Source organism: Scyliorhinus canicula, chromosome 10, assembly GCF_902713615.1.
Source record: "Scyliorhinus canicula chromosome 10, sScyCan1.1, whole genome shotgun sequence".
In the NCBI taxonomy this organism is placed as follows: Eukaryota; Metazoa; Chordata; class Chondrichthyes; order Carcharhiniformes; family Scyliorhinidae; genus Scyliorhinus; species Scyliorhinus canicula.
This window is the reverse complement of record NC_052155.1, coordinates 169,089,529-169,104,224: the sequence shown is the minus strand read 5'-3', so window position 1 is coordinate 169,104,224 and position 14,696 is coordinate 169,089,529. Positions and strand designations below refer to the sequence as shown.

At 43.0% G+C, this 14,696-nt stretch overlaps 1 protein-coding gene and 1 long non-coding RNA gene across 3 annotated transcripts in view; one reads left to right on the top strand and one right to left on the bottom strand.

The window, feature by feature from the left end:
- Positions 1-9,759: 9,759 nt before the first annotated feature.
- LOC119972758 (protein disulfide-isomerase TMX3-like) overlaps positions 9,760-14,696 on the bottom strand; it is a 161,682-nt gene continuing 156,745 nt past the window's right edge. Inside the window, exon 16 of one of the 2 annotated variants that reach the window (XM_038810082.1) lies at positions 9,760-13,529. In XM_038810082.1, the coding sequence (XP_038666010.1) occupies positions 13,236-13,529 (294 nt within the window). In that variant the 3' untranslated portion in view covers positions 9,760-13,235. The remainder of the gene's footprint in view (positions 13,530-14,696) is intronic. The other variant, XM_038810084.1, reaches the window with a different exon arrangement.
- Positions 11,671-14,696, top strand: part of LOC119972760 — a 27,310-nt gene continuing 24,284 nt past the window's right edge. The window contains exon 1 of the long non-coding RNA XR_005462149.1: positions 11,671-11,871. This is a non-coding gene — a long non-coding RNA (uncharacterized LOC119972760). The remainder of the gene's footprint in view (positions 11,872-14,696) is intronic.

Below are 14,696 nucleotides of genomic sequence, written 5' to 3'. Positions count from 1 at the left end.
CAGACAGTGACCCAAGCTGGGAATCGAACCTGGGACCCTGGAGCTGTGAAGCAATTGTGCTAACCACCATGCTACCCATTAATATAGATGAGCCAGAGAAAAACGGAAGCATGTCGAATGCTATGTGGAAAATGAACAGAGAAGAGGATGCCACAACTGAATTACAGAGAATTAGTGATCTTGGGAATTGGCAGATTGTAGGTCATCAACAAGATTCAGAGGACAATGACTATCCTTCTAGGAATTCCTATCCTCAGGAATTTGAGGATGAGGGTAAGTAGGAGCCGTGATCAGAGGGGGTGCTGCCTCTAGATGCGAAAGGTTGTAAACACTCATCCTTAGTTATCCACGTAAGTAGGTATGTCAGGAAATGTGTCCCTCTGACATGCCAGCCCGGACAAGCACAGAAATAATCTGAATGTTGGGAGGAGAGAGGAGTGCAGTAATTGATTTGCATAAACTGTGAGCTGGTGAATGACTACTAACGCAGCTAGCATTTCTAACAATTTGAAGTGTGAGCCCTTGGAAGATGAGTGATTTTCTATTGTACTGGATGGCATAAGGAGCTAGTATGCATGACGTGCAGTGAAAGAAGCGGAACCAGCAAGGAGTAAATGTGGAACAGGTTGGTAGGTAACGCTTTGTGGCAAGCAAATGTGAACCGTCATATCTGATGTGTGGATTTGCCTTCTGCAAACTGTGGTGTCTCTTGCGTGCCATCAGGTCCTGAAGATTACTCAAGTGTCGAGCCTGATCTCGTCTTGTGCTGCCGGGCATGGTACATGCCTACAGGATCTGCTGGGTGCCTCTGCATTTCTTTTCCATTTTTAAAATTTTTGCCTGGTGCTTTTTATTTCATCTCTTACCCCTTCTCTGCCACCTTTCTCTTTACCTACCACCCTACCCCTCCAGCCCAAAACTTGACAAAAAATAATTCAGAATCTTTATTAGGAAGGAAATAATGTGCTTATATGTAGCCGCTTTTTAAATATCTTCATTAGATTTCTTGCATCTTTGTTGGACTGTCCTCCCCACAAAGCCAAGGTCGCACAGGCAGTTCGGAGTAATATTTCACATGAGCAGACATTGGGGACAAAAAGACAGGAAATGCTGGAAATACTCATCAGGTCAGGCGGCATCTGTGGAGATAAACAGAGTTAATATTTCGCGTGGATGACCAAAACATTGGCCTGAATGTTTCACCCACGGGTGCACTTGGCAGGCCCGGAGGCGGCCAACTAATGGCCATCTAGCATGTCACGCATTCTGTGAAAGGCTGACGCTATTGGGCAAGATGTGTGCGGGCTGGTGTTTCCAATGTGCTCCCTCAGGGGGACAACCACTGCGAAGCTGTCCCATGTAGCTGCTGACCCGTGAAAAATATATATCAATGTTATAAGCTGTGCCACGAGTGTCTGGGCAGCACAATCACACATAGGCCTCAGGCACATTTGTTAAATCTATTTGAGCCCTAAACTTTCAACCCGTCTGGATCGAGGTTGCAGCTTAAACTTAAGGCCGCCTGGCCAATTGGCTTGCCTGCCAACAGTAAAGGCAGATTGGCCACATCAAATCCCAGTCAATTGCTGTTTTATTAATTTAACTTGGCTTCTTGTCAGCAGGTGTGCTTCCGTCTTGCGCACGTGCTCATCGGACAAAATTTGCGCGATGGCGTGATGATGTCAGGACACGTCCACGAAGTCTTCTCACACTGTTTTATGAGCTCCCGGGTCGGGCAAATGGCTGAATTATATACGGAAAATTCTGGCCATGGTCCTGAAACGTTAGGTGGGATATTATGCCCGTCCACGCTGGTGGGATCTTACGGTGCCATCGATCCTGCACCCCCGCCATGGATTTTGCAGCAGTGAGCGGTTCATTCAACTGAAGCCCTGTGACAACAGCAGGACCAGAAGATCCCTGCACTGACGAGCTGCAGCCCCCCTCCGCCCCCCCCCCCGCCCTCGCCATCACTGCAGAACACGCCATCGTGGATGCTGCCTAACCTGCTGAGTATTTCCAGCATTTTCTGCTTTTATTTCAAATATACAGCATCCACAGTATTTTACTTTTGTATTAGAGGCATTGGGTACAGCTTACTCAAAGCTGTGCTGACTAGCTCTATATGAGCTGCAAGATAGCAGAGCCTACATTAAACTGATTAAGGAAATAATACCCCCCTTCACTTGAAGCACAGGCAATTGTTTCCCCCCAGTGCAATTTAAGATAGTTTCAGTCTCCCAATATTGTAACTTACCACTCCAAATCTTCAGTTGCCTGCAACTCTCTTCCTCAAATTTCCTTTGCATTACTTGGTGGCCCATAATGTACTCACAACGTGAGAATGGAACCATTACTTAACTAGCCAGAGACATTGTCTGAGCACCACCGATTAAAGATTATCTGTCCTGTGGGTGTACTGTGCCTTTATTAAGTCATCACTCCTTCATTTGTTTCTACATCTATCTCCTGAAATATTTACAGCAGCAAATATTAATTCCGAATCTCAACCAAAGTTTCTAACAGCACTATATGATCATATTCTTCAATTCTAATTGCTGGTTGCTTTTATTTCTTTAAAAAAAAAAGTATTTTATTAACAAATGTATCAAAACACGTTACAGCTACTAAACAATCAACTATACAGTCTGTACAGATTTTCCCCCTTTTTCACCGCGATGAACAGCCCCTCAAATACGGTCACAAAAATTGGCCACTTTTCCTCAAACCCCCCTGAACTCCCATTTTATCTTCTCTAAGGAAGTCGTACTGGCCACCCAACCAAGCCCCTACCCCCCAACGGCGATGCCGACTGCCACTTCAGCAAAATTTGCCGCTGTGCAATCCGAGAGGTGAAGGCCATGACATCGGCCTTCCTCCTCTCCATGAGTTCCGGCTTCTCTGAAACCCCAAATATTGCCACCATATGGTCTGGGTCCACCTTCTTCGCCACTATCCTGGCTAAGACCGTGAGAACTCCCGCCCAGAATCTTCCCAATTTTTCGCAACCTCAAAACGTGTGCGTGTGATTCTCTGGCCCCCGTCCATACCTCTCACACTCATCTGCTACCCCCTGAAAGAAGCCACTCATTCTCACCCGAGTTATATGCATCCTGTGCACCACATTAAACTGTATCAGGCTTATCCTTGCACAAGAGGAGGTCCCGTTTACCCTAAGCACTGCCACACTCCATACTCCCCAATTGATTTCCCCTCCCAACACCGCTTCTCATTTCTCCTTGATCTTCCCCACCCACTCACCTCCCTGCTTCCCCAGCCACTTGTATATATCCCCAATTCTTTACTCCCCTTCCATATCTGGAAGCAGCAGTCGCTCCAGCAGGGTGTATCCTGGCAACCTAGGGAACCCCCACCAGACCTTTCGTGCAAAGTCCCTAACCTGCAGATACCTGAACTCACCCCCCCTCGGCAGCTTCACCCTCCCTTAGCTCCTCCAGACTGGCGAACCCTTCCTCCAAATACAGATTCTAATGCTTTGTATATTTCCACGTACACATAATACCCCTCAATACTCCTATTCTTTCTGTATATGCGGAAAATACTAGAGATGTAGAGAAAAGCTTCTGGAGTCAAAGTTGGTGATGGACAGAAAGCAATTTCAGTTTGAGAAGGAATCAGGAAGGGGTATCTTCTGCCATTCATGTTGTTTAACGCTGAGGGAGAGAACATAATGAGGAAGCGGGAGGAATTACCAGAGTGATGTGGCTGTATCATGGAAGGTCTTGGCATATGGAATCTCTGGCATGCAAACAGCACCAGTCACAGCCCGAACAAAGGAAGAGCTGGATACCAGGTCAAGCACAACCAAAAGACAGTTATCTGGATTATACATAAATTAGGCAAAGACCAAGTTGGAATCTTATTTTAAGAGCGATTCATGTCCATAATGTTGATGGACTATAACATATTCTCCATTGTGTGGCAAATTGCTCAGCTGTTAACCCACTGTCTGGACAATGGAAACAGCAATACTGTTGTGACATGGCAGAAACTGGCTTGTGATAGAAAACACTTTGAAGCACCTAATTAATCCACAAGGACAGGCCAGGGCAAATCGGTTTGGGATACAAAGACCAGCGTGAAGCAGTCTTGCCCAGCACAACCGGTGTATAAATTTCCGCCAACATTAAGGCCGTAAATGGCAATGAAAAATTCAAGGTTAGAAGCACCGAGATAGAGGCAGTAGATAATTTCAAATACCTTGGCTCGATAATAAACACCAAAGTTACGGAAATGGGAGATGTGGAATTTCTCCCACCTCCCGACTGACTGCAACAAGATTTTTTATTTTGAAGGGAAGTGCATCCTTTGAATGCTGTGACTGCAAAGAACGGACACACAAAAAGCGGACGTTCTGCTCGGCTTATATAAAAAAAAAAGAGGATAAACATTTATTTCTCATATCACGCCCATACGTACGTAACAAACCCATTCACGGAGAAACACACATAAGAAAATAGAAATTTGAGAAAATCAAGACTACTTTAGTCCTTTATGGTGATGATTGGAATGTTGCAGGTATGGAAATTGTTTCAGTCCAGGTCAGAGGTATCTGGCTTTTCAGTCAAAGTTATGGTTAAGCATCTGGAGTGCAGAAATATAATTTTGCAGGTAAAATGGAATTAGCCCCACTTCTCTGCCTACTGTGGCTCTACCTACACCACATGGACTGCAACCGTTCAAGAAAGCAGCTCACCACCACCTTCTCAATGGTAATTAGGAATGGACAGTAAAACCAATTATCGATTTACATATATGGGACATTTGATTCACAGTTGCAATTTTCATTGAACACCTGAAACAAAATATAGATTACTTACAACTATATTTCTATTTGTGGGTATTAGAAATAAAGTTTAGCTTTATGCGAGTTTAATTTTGTGTAAAGGTTGAAACTTTAGTTATCTTCATCATGAATATAGGTGCTTGCATGACTGTAGGTTTTGGTTACTGTATTGTAATTAAATGGGTCATGATGTGAAAGGAACAAAGTATAAAGAAAGACTATACTGTTGCTCGGCAACCAGGGGCCACCATAGGTTCGAAAGAACTTTAGTTTAGTTTTAAACTGGACTGGACCAGAAAGCTGGGAAAAGCAGACTTGCCAAGAGAACAAAACAAAGTCCAGGAACCAGGGAGTTGGGACAAAAGGTATGTCTCAGGAAGACAGTTAAGTTAAAGTAACAAAGAACAAGAAGTTGAACAAGGTCTTGTTGGGGCAAGTTAAAGTAAAAAGCAAAGAAAGTGCTCAGAGTTAAAGAGACAGCTATAAGAATCAGATTTAAAGTGAGAAGCCAGACCTGAGGTAAGTCAAAAGTTTGGTGAAATCTTAATGCAGTCTGTTAAGCGGTAATGTTCTGGTGGCATTGCTGCGTACCTGAGATTGTGTGGAAGCTCGAATGCATGTAGCAATTCAAGGCAGGGGAATGCTGAAAGGAGAAATTGAAATCCTGGAAGTGAATCCGCAGTGAAAGCATCAGGGAAAGTATTGGGAGAAGATTCTAAGGCGTGATTTTTCGAGAATGGAGTTTGGAAACACTCGTGTGGAAGTCAGAGTACTAGTGAGACTGCACATTCTCCCCGTGTCTGCGTGGGTTTCGCCCCCACAATCCAAAAACGTGCAAGCTAGGTGGATTGGCCACGCTAAATTGCCCCTTAATTGGAAAAATGATTGGGTACACTAAATTTATTTTAAAAAAAGAGTACTAGTGAGACCAGTTGGTTCTCAGTGTGAGTAACATTTAGAGAGGTGGGGGGGGGGGGGGGGGGGGGGGGAAAGAGATTTGTTGACAAATTCACAGACGTTATATTGGGTGGTATGTCACGTGGTTTTAGAGTGTGGTATGTCTGACCAGTTAGCCTATTGGTTTACATGTACTTTGTACTTACTGGGAACCTTTTGAGTATAAGATGTGTAATCCTTATAGATGTGTGTGTATCTGTGAAGGTGTGGTGGGAGTGAAGGAGCAGAGTAATATAGTTAATATTTTCTTGTGAACATATGTTTCATTTTTTGTAAAAAGTTAATCCTACGACTTGTTCATTCATCCCTCGTTATGTAAGGGAGATATTAGAGTCCAGAAATTAGATCGAAGATGGAGCAGGCAATTTATGGATTAAACAGACTGAAGGATAAAAAACTGCTAGCACAGACTCAGAGGGATATGCCCACCTCTGGCATGAGTTACATTGCCCCATTCAAACTTAAACTTGTTAGTAGGAATACGCAGGACGGCCCAATTCAGCAAGGGTGAGTCACTCAAGATCCATTGTCCTTTGGGATACTTCTGTCTGACCAACTAAAAAAAAGAAAATCGCTTATTGTCACGAGTAGGCTTCAATGAAGTTACTGTGGAAAAACCCCTAGTCACCACATTTCGGCACCTGTACGGGGAGGCTGGTACGGGAATTGAACCGTGCTGCTGGCCTGCCTTAAAAGCCAGCGATTTAGCCCAGTGTGCTAAACCATCCCCAGCTAAACTATTAGCCCATTACAGAGTCTGATGGCCTCTTTGTCCGTCAACAGGAGGTTAGTTGCATATCAATATCATGGCTGTTCTCTTGTATACATGTGAGTGGACAATCAAACAGTCAAGATAACGATGATGGGTTCAAATCGGAGTACCCCAGAAGAGAAACTTTGTTTAAAGGGCTGTGCAGAGCTGAAAGAGAAAGAATCCTGTTTTGAACAAGTACAGAGAGAAGCCTTTGGAATGTGACCGAGAGAGGTCTTGAAAGTTGCAGAGGCAGGCTTGGAAAAGCGTTCTGAAAGAATTTCCCGAACAGAAGAAAGATTGTTTCATAAATGCAAGTATTGCATTTGACTGCCTAAGTGGAGTGAGAGCTGTCCGTGTAAACTGCTGTTTAATGGAACTGGTGTGTTACAGTTAAGAAACTACATGTAATCTGTTATTGTTAGGATTAAAGTTTGAAAGTTTAAATATTGTTTCGTTTTAATAAAGTTTGTTTATAAAATAACCAAGCCCTATTTCTAAGATTATCACCCCTGGAACGAATTGATCTTTCTGCACGCTTTGAAAGCTTGGTTGCGGCTCTGGTCTAGAATCTTAGCCACTGCTGTGAGCTGACCAGGCATCCGTAACACTCAATAACAAAATAATAATCTAAAATAATGTTTGGGGGAGGCACAGGCAAAACTTGAAAAAGCACCTCTCTCAAACAACACTGTGAAGTTTTTTTCTGAATATGAAATGGCACAGGGAATATTCAGTGAGCTACATGGCGGACAAAAGTATTCTCTGGGTTTGCCAGGTCGAATTGTGTACTGTTGTTCCATGGCAGTCTGACCTTCATGTCTTGGTGCAACAATCGCTCCACCTGCTATTTGGACTCTTTGGGATCAATGAACAGCAAGAGAACTGAGCACAGACCTAGGAGCTAACTACATTAAACCTCACCCACTTTGTGCGTGTCTGCTTCAAATCTTGCAGAGCTGGGACCTGATCATGATGCAGTGCTGTTTCACACTGAGGCCCGCTTGCTGTTGAGAGGATGGTACTGGAAAGGAGTTTGAAACTGAGGGAATGAATTTGCAATCAAGTGCCAAAAAAGGGAATTCATTGATTTTCTCTGTGACCAAAACAATGTACCTCCTTTCTATTTAAAAAAACTAAATGAACTGAATGCAAAAATGCAAGGAAATGGCACCGAGTGATCAACTCACCAGCACGCATGAAGAGAATTGAATTTTGGAAGAGTAATGTCCTGAACTTGAACTAAGACTCTTGCTCTCTACATTCCAAGTTTAACTCTGACAAGGCTATTGAACAGCGTCCATTCTTCTGATGACCATACCCGCCTAGAGAAACACTTTGCATCCTTTTTCTTTCTTTTTTAAAACAAATTTAGAGTACCCAATTCATTTTTTCCAATTAAGTGGCAATTTAGTGTGGCCAATCCGCCTAGCCTGCACATCTTTGGGTTGTGGGGGCGAGACCCATACAGACATGGGGAGAATGTGCAAACTCCACATGGACACTGACCCAGAGACGCGATGGAACCTGGGACCTCTGCGCCGTGAGGCAACAGGGCTAACTCACTGCGCCACCAGGCTGCCCAAACACTTTGCATAATTTTTCCTTGATTTGGATACGACAATGTTTTCTTGGGTCTGAAACCGCGCCCAATGTCAGCCTGAGAAGTTCGATTTGCCAGCAACTGAAATTGAACGGCGTATTGAAATTTCACGTGATTGCTTTTTACAAAATAATTTTCCAGTGTTCCTGTGACAGAATTATGGTTTGGTGTGAAGATCGACTATCCTGACATTGCACTACAGCTTCACAAGTGATGCCAGTATTCGTGTGAAACTGAATTTAGCTCATTGGTCTGCATCAAATCTCAATATCAATCAAGCCTTACGTCACAGTGGAGATATGCATGATCACACACGGTTGGATTTTGAGAGGCTATGGCACAACCTGCATGTCTATGTGTCTCATTAGGTTAGGCTAAGTGTCCTTTAATTACAGTAGTGAATGTCATAATGGTTTTGTCTTCTGACCTTTTGATACAGCAATGACGGTTTGCATGCTGTTCAGACACGCAGAAGATCCGAGACTTTGCATCACAGGATGAGATCATGAATTGGGTATTGTCAAGTTGGTTGGTTGAAAATTAACTTTGAAAAGCTATGTAATTGGGAGGGAAAGAGTGTCCACAGATGGGCGCCTTGCTGGTGTCAACCGTATCAGGGGACTTCAGATGGAATACAGCTGCTGGTGAACGTGTCTTGAGGGTCATATCAATTGGATGAGCAACTGAGAGATACTGTCAGATACTGCCTGAACCCCGCCAAACTGAACGCAGCCAAGTTCTGATGCCCGTATCAAAAGCGGCGTGAGCGACTCTAGCATCAACGGGCCTCCAGGCCCAGGCATTCACTCCTTCCTAGGGGGCTAGTACGACGCTGGATGGTGTCCGCTGCTTGAATGCCAGCGCTGGTCTGCACATGCGTTGCCGTCTCCTGGGCAATATGGCAAAGCCCCGGAATGAAGAAACATAAGCCCCCCCCCCCCCCCCCGGAATTAGTTTGCCTGCCAACCTGTAGGCCCCGATTGCGGGCCTGGCCACCGTGGAGATCCCCCCGCCCCCCCCACCAGGACGGCCCCCGCAGCCAAAACTCCGAGGTCCCGCTGGATATGACCCACACCGGCAGCACTCGGCCCGTCGAATCACCGGGGGATGGGCGCGCGTTCAACGGCCCCCGGCCGGCGACCCCGTGGATGGGATTGCCACCGATTCTCCGGTTGCCGGAGATTCTCGCTCCCCCAGCGATTCTCCAACGCTGCATGGGATCGGAGAATCCCGGCCCCTATGTACCAGAGACCGGGTTGGAAAGACCGAGATTGTTTTGTGCAGGGACTGATGGAAGTGCTGATGTATCTTTATTGTATCAACTATTTAAAGTGAAATTTACCATTTCAGTTAAAGTTGCACCTCCCTGTGAATTCATCTGGAAACTTGTCGGTACTGTAATTTCTTCATGGGGGAGGGGATGGGGGCGATTGCATAGATTTGGTTATTCCCATGGAAATCGTATCAAAATCTTGAAAAACTGCAAACTTGTCCTCTTTCCTCCCCTTGCAATAAATAATCTGTTCACAAGGTCTGATTTATAGCAAATTAACAGCATGTTTAATTGCAAGCTTTGTTCTGTAAATGTTAAATATCAAATGGAGACATTTTTTGAACAATTAAGGAAAAATACCAAGCAAGGATTTTCTTAACTTTAATTTATATAAAACAAACTATCATTGCCCATAAAACAAAGCTAAATGCATACTCCAGCATAATAAAATGAGTTAGTACACCAGTAAGTGGTTTTGACAGCAAATTTGCAAGGAATAACCTCTGTACTACAAAAAGTGGAATTCAGTTACTCGATCAGCATTCAATCAAGAAACCTGGTCTAGGCATCTAGATCCAATCAGGACTAATCACACAGACAAATGAAGTGGAAATAAAGGTTATTCAAAAATGTGCAGTTCTCCATTTCCAGAGTCACTGCCAGGTACAATATCATTTATTTGAGGTTATGCAGTCAATGTCGCGAGAACATGAATATTCTTGTTCCATTGTAAATTCTATGTTAAATTAATTTGTCCAAACACGTCATGGGTGCTGATAACTGGAGCCTTCTAGTTTGAGTTCAAGGCGATTCATAGGCTTGCTATATTGCAGCAGAATTGAAACATTTTTGTCAGATTAAAATAAAAGATATGGCGTAGATCGATTTATTGAAAAAGGCTTGAAATGGAGAGCAGAGAAGCATGATTGTCATTCAGTAATCGTTTTTTTGGCCTATATTCCGTATTCCCCTTTACACAACCCCTAGTCGCCACATTCTGGCACCTGTTCCCGTACCAGTCTCCCTGAACAGGTGCCGGAATGCGGCGACTAGGGGCTTTTCACAGTAACTTCATTTGAAGTCTACTTGTGACGATAAGCGATTTTCATTTCACTTGAGCAACATTAAAAAAGTGATTCTATACATTATAATGAAAGTTATCCCACTGAGAGGCACATTATAATTCAAAGAGTAGTTTTATCTTTTGACTGCTTTATGCAGTCATTAACAGTTTTAATATCTTACTATAAAATTCATAAATTAAAACTGGTTCCATTCTTATGATTAATATTGTGTTGCCTGTTGAGCATTGAAAGAAAACCAAGGTTTCACATGGACCACTTGTTACATTATATGTGGCAAGGAACAACCACTTGCAGATTAATCACATTCTGCTTTTAGTTCCGCATTATTAACCAACCTTTTACTGCAAGTTTTAAAGACTGAAATCTATATAATCTAAATATTTACTCCAAGTGCAGTTCAGTAGCTAAAAAACGAAAGTGCATTACGGCGAGATGTATTCTTTTAGAAGAGTAGAAACTACATTTGTAGCAAGGTACCATTTATCCTTGATCCTATTTTCTGTTTCCATTCTTCCTTTGCTTATTTGATCTCTCCCCAAAGCGCTGAACAATGCTTAAAGATACTGTTGCGTCTCGAGTCTTGTTGTCTCACCCAAACCACCATTTCTTACATGTGAGGCAAGGCTGCTAGTATCAGCCAGCTATTGGATTATGATATTTCAGCTGAACCCAATCCCGCTCTCAAATCAGCAGGCTCACTGGGCAGCAATCAGGAGCGACAACCTTGTTGAGTTCCCCCTCGAGCTCAGGAATGCAGAATCTAACAGTGGCATCATTGCTGCAGACAGTTGTTTGAGGTGGGTAACTAAGCACAGTGTTGGAAACAAAGGGTGCCGTTTACTGGTCTCAATATCACACCATGTAACACATTTATCCAATAACTCAAAGAAGTCCAAGGTCCATATTTTTACAAATTTACACTGGTTAATTTTGCTGTGAATTGATAAGATCACAATTTGTGCATTAAGCTGGATATGCTACTGCAGAAGTTAGTGGTTTGTGGTAATAGCTGGTTTATCTGAACTGTTACTAATTTAAAAACTAGGCGCAAAGCTCTTTAACAGTGTACATTAGATCTGACAAAAGAACATATTGAACATCGTTTGAAGGAAGTGCTTTCATTCTGTAGCTGCTAAGTGTATTGGCTTAGCTGGTCCTATCTCTATCATACAGATGCAGCTGTAAAACCAACTTCTGTTCTGCAATTGGGGTACAGCCCCATAGATACCAACGTTAACTGCACTGCGATACTTAAGTTTGCAGAGGATTCTGATAAAGATGTATGGCACTGACATTAGATGTCGCTTGTGCAAGGTAGCGTTTGGACCCCGAATAATGCTGCACCTTCGACATCCGATGTTAAGGAGGAAGTGTTGATACGTATGCTGACATAAGGTAGGTCTCTATGGGTACTTCTTTGGAGATCCTTGTCGGGTGGTCTACAGCAACTAAATAACATAGTTAACTACCAAGTTAAGATGTAGCACTCGTTGGGAGATATTCTATTTACTTCAGTATTGGATAGAAGTAACATGGCTGGATAAAAATGTCTCTAAACCTGCTTCCATTGCTTTAAAAAAAAAATTAAGAAGGGTGGAAGACCCGACTGAATTTAAATCGAAAATATTGGCCGTTTACCCTGAACTATTATTAGCTGTTTCTTTACGAGCAGTGCACTTCCTATCACGGTTATCACAAGGAAATTTTTAAGCAGCAGCTGCTGAAGCAGTAGCTTTCAGGTTAATTTCATTAGATGTCAACAACTTGTTTACATTTATTGCAAAGCCATAGTAGTACAATTTGATTTCAGATGCATAACTATCAAACACAAAGTTACAAAATAATCACAGTTTGGTTTCCATTCTTGGTTCACACATCAAGAATACAGATACTGGAGTCATCCTTTTAGTAGTAAAATGAATAATGTGAAGGTGGTCCCTTGAAGGGACTGTATGTTCTTTGAAGAAATAAAAAAACAGGCATGCATTTTTCAAAACTTTAGGTGTCTCTGGCTCAGGTAATAAAATGTCAATCAATCCAGTTCTTTATAATCAAAAGCAAACAGCAGTGAAGAAAACAAATTCTCAATTATACCCGAAGGATTAGTGAGTAGTCTGCACTTTCTACCACAGTGACTCATTTTCTATTTACAAAAACAGCCAAATGCCCAGAATGATAAGGCATAATGTTTCTCGTTAGCTGTTTTGCTTTTTGTTGGAGGTGGGGATGGGGAGGGAAAGATTGGTGGAATAATGCACAAAAGAAAATATGCTCCTAATGGGAACTCTCTCTTCCCACAACCTCATAAACCATCACACCTGCTTCAAGCCCACAGTGGAACTCTTACCATCTGCCAGATTTTGTTTGCTAGATAAAGCCTTGTGTCAGATATCACCTCACTGCACAGCCTGTTATTACCTTTACTGACCTTTGTCCTGCGCCTTGGGATATTATACCCAGAAGACCGAATCCTGGGGATTCTCCACCAATATTCACGGTCAACCAGGACTCATTCCATTATGGCAGATAACAGAGGTTCCACTGTGACTCTCCGCATCTAAGGAACATAATGTAATTTACATGATCATTCAAAAATCTTCTCGCCCAGGTAGCCTCTATATAGAGTGCAGGTCAAGCTGGGGGGGGGAAGACAAAAAAAAAAACTTGCATCATATTTCCAACCGTCTTCACTGATGTTAAAATGTAACATACACTCCATCATTTGGAAATCCTAAGAGAGCACAGCATTTAAGCACACATTAATCCCTTTTCTTTTCTACCATGCTTTTCTCTTCCAGTTCTTCATCTTGGAGCTCTTTTGAGTCTTCTTTCACTTCGTTATCAGCTTTGTGATGTTTGTCATGGTTTTCCTCCTTTTCCTCGTCACTGGCTTCGGCATCTCCCTGCTCAATGGCTTCATTCTGAAGCAGCTCTCCCTCCTCTGGTTCATATTCCCCATCGGCAGTCCAGATTCCATAACACATGATGCTGATGACACCCAAAGGCAGACCGAAAAGAAAGCAGCCCAGGAGAGGAGACGTCTTGAAAACAGACTAACAAATGAAGCACAAAAGAACACAAAAAGGTCAGCTTTTGTTTTCTCTCCGTTCTATGAAAAGCAAAAGGCAAAACAGTTCAACCGATGGCACCTAACACGCTTCCTGAAATAAGCACTGAATTAAACTATAGCTAAACAATGTAATGGTTTTACAACACCAAAAACTGTCCTGGACAGTTATTTGAGATTCTTGGTCACTCTGACTGATGGGTGTTTGTGACGTTTTGGGCGTCTTCTCCATCTTTCTCACCTCAGACTTTGACCTATATTTTAGGTCATTCTCACAGACAGTCCCAGATTTCAAACTCTTTGAGAGGAATCTCACTAGCATGGATGTAGGTAACATTTTGGCATCATGCAGAACAACAAGTTACTTTTTTAGCTACTGGAAATTTCCTATACTTCAGTCAGCTCTCTCCCAAATTCAAGTTGCAGTGGAGCACATAACTTACAGTGCAGAAGGGAGGCCATTCGGCCCATCGAGTCTGCACGGCCCTTGGAATGAGCACCCCACTTAAGGCCACGCCCCACCCTATCCCCGTAACCCAACGCAACCTTTTTTTGTACACTAAGGGCAATTTAGCATGGCCAATCCACCTAACCTGCACATTTTTGGACTGTGGGAGGAAACCGGAGTATCCGGAGGAAACCCACGCAGACATGCAAACGCTGGACCCTGGAGCTGTGAAGCAACTGTGCTAACCACTGTGCTACCGTGCTGCATCACATCATCAGACTTCATTTTAGATTTAAACAATTAAAAAAATTATTTAACATGAAAAAGCGAATAGAGTGCATGCAATACACAATCGATTCCCCCATGCCAGTGGGTCATCTAGGTTCTGAGCGTGGCCCATGAGACATTTTGTTGACCGTTGCCCATGCGCAGGGTTGTCACATTCTGCTGATTTGGTCTGGTTTTCTCCCGGTGTGATAGAAGCGATACGCACGTAAAGCAAGGGCAAATTAAGTGAGGCGCGTGCTGATTGCACACTACATTGACTGAGAGAGTCATGCCTATTTTGTTTTTTAAGATTTGAAGTTGATGATAGTTCTATTAATATATAAATGATTTAAGCATTTTCTAGAGCTCATTATGAAATATGCAGAGTGTACTAAACGTATTTAATCTTATTCACTGGGTCATGATTAGTGAGTAAGC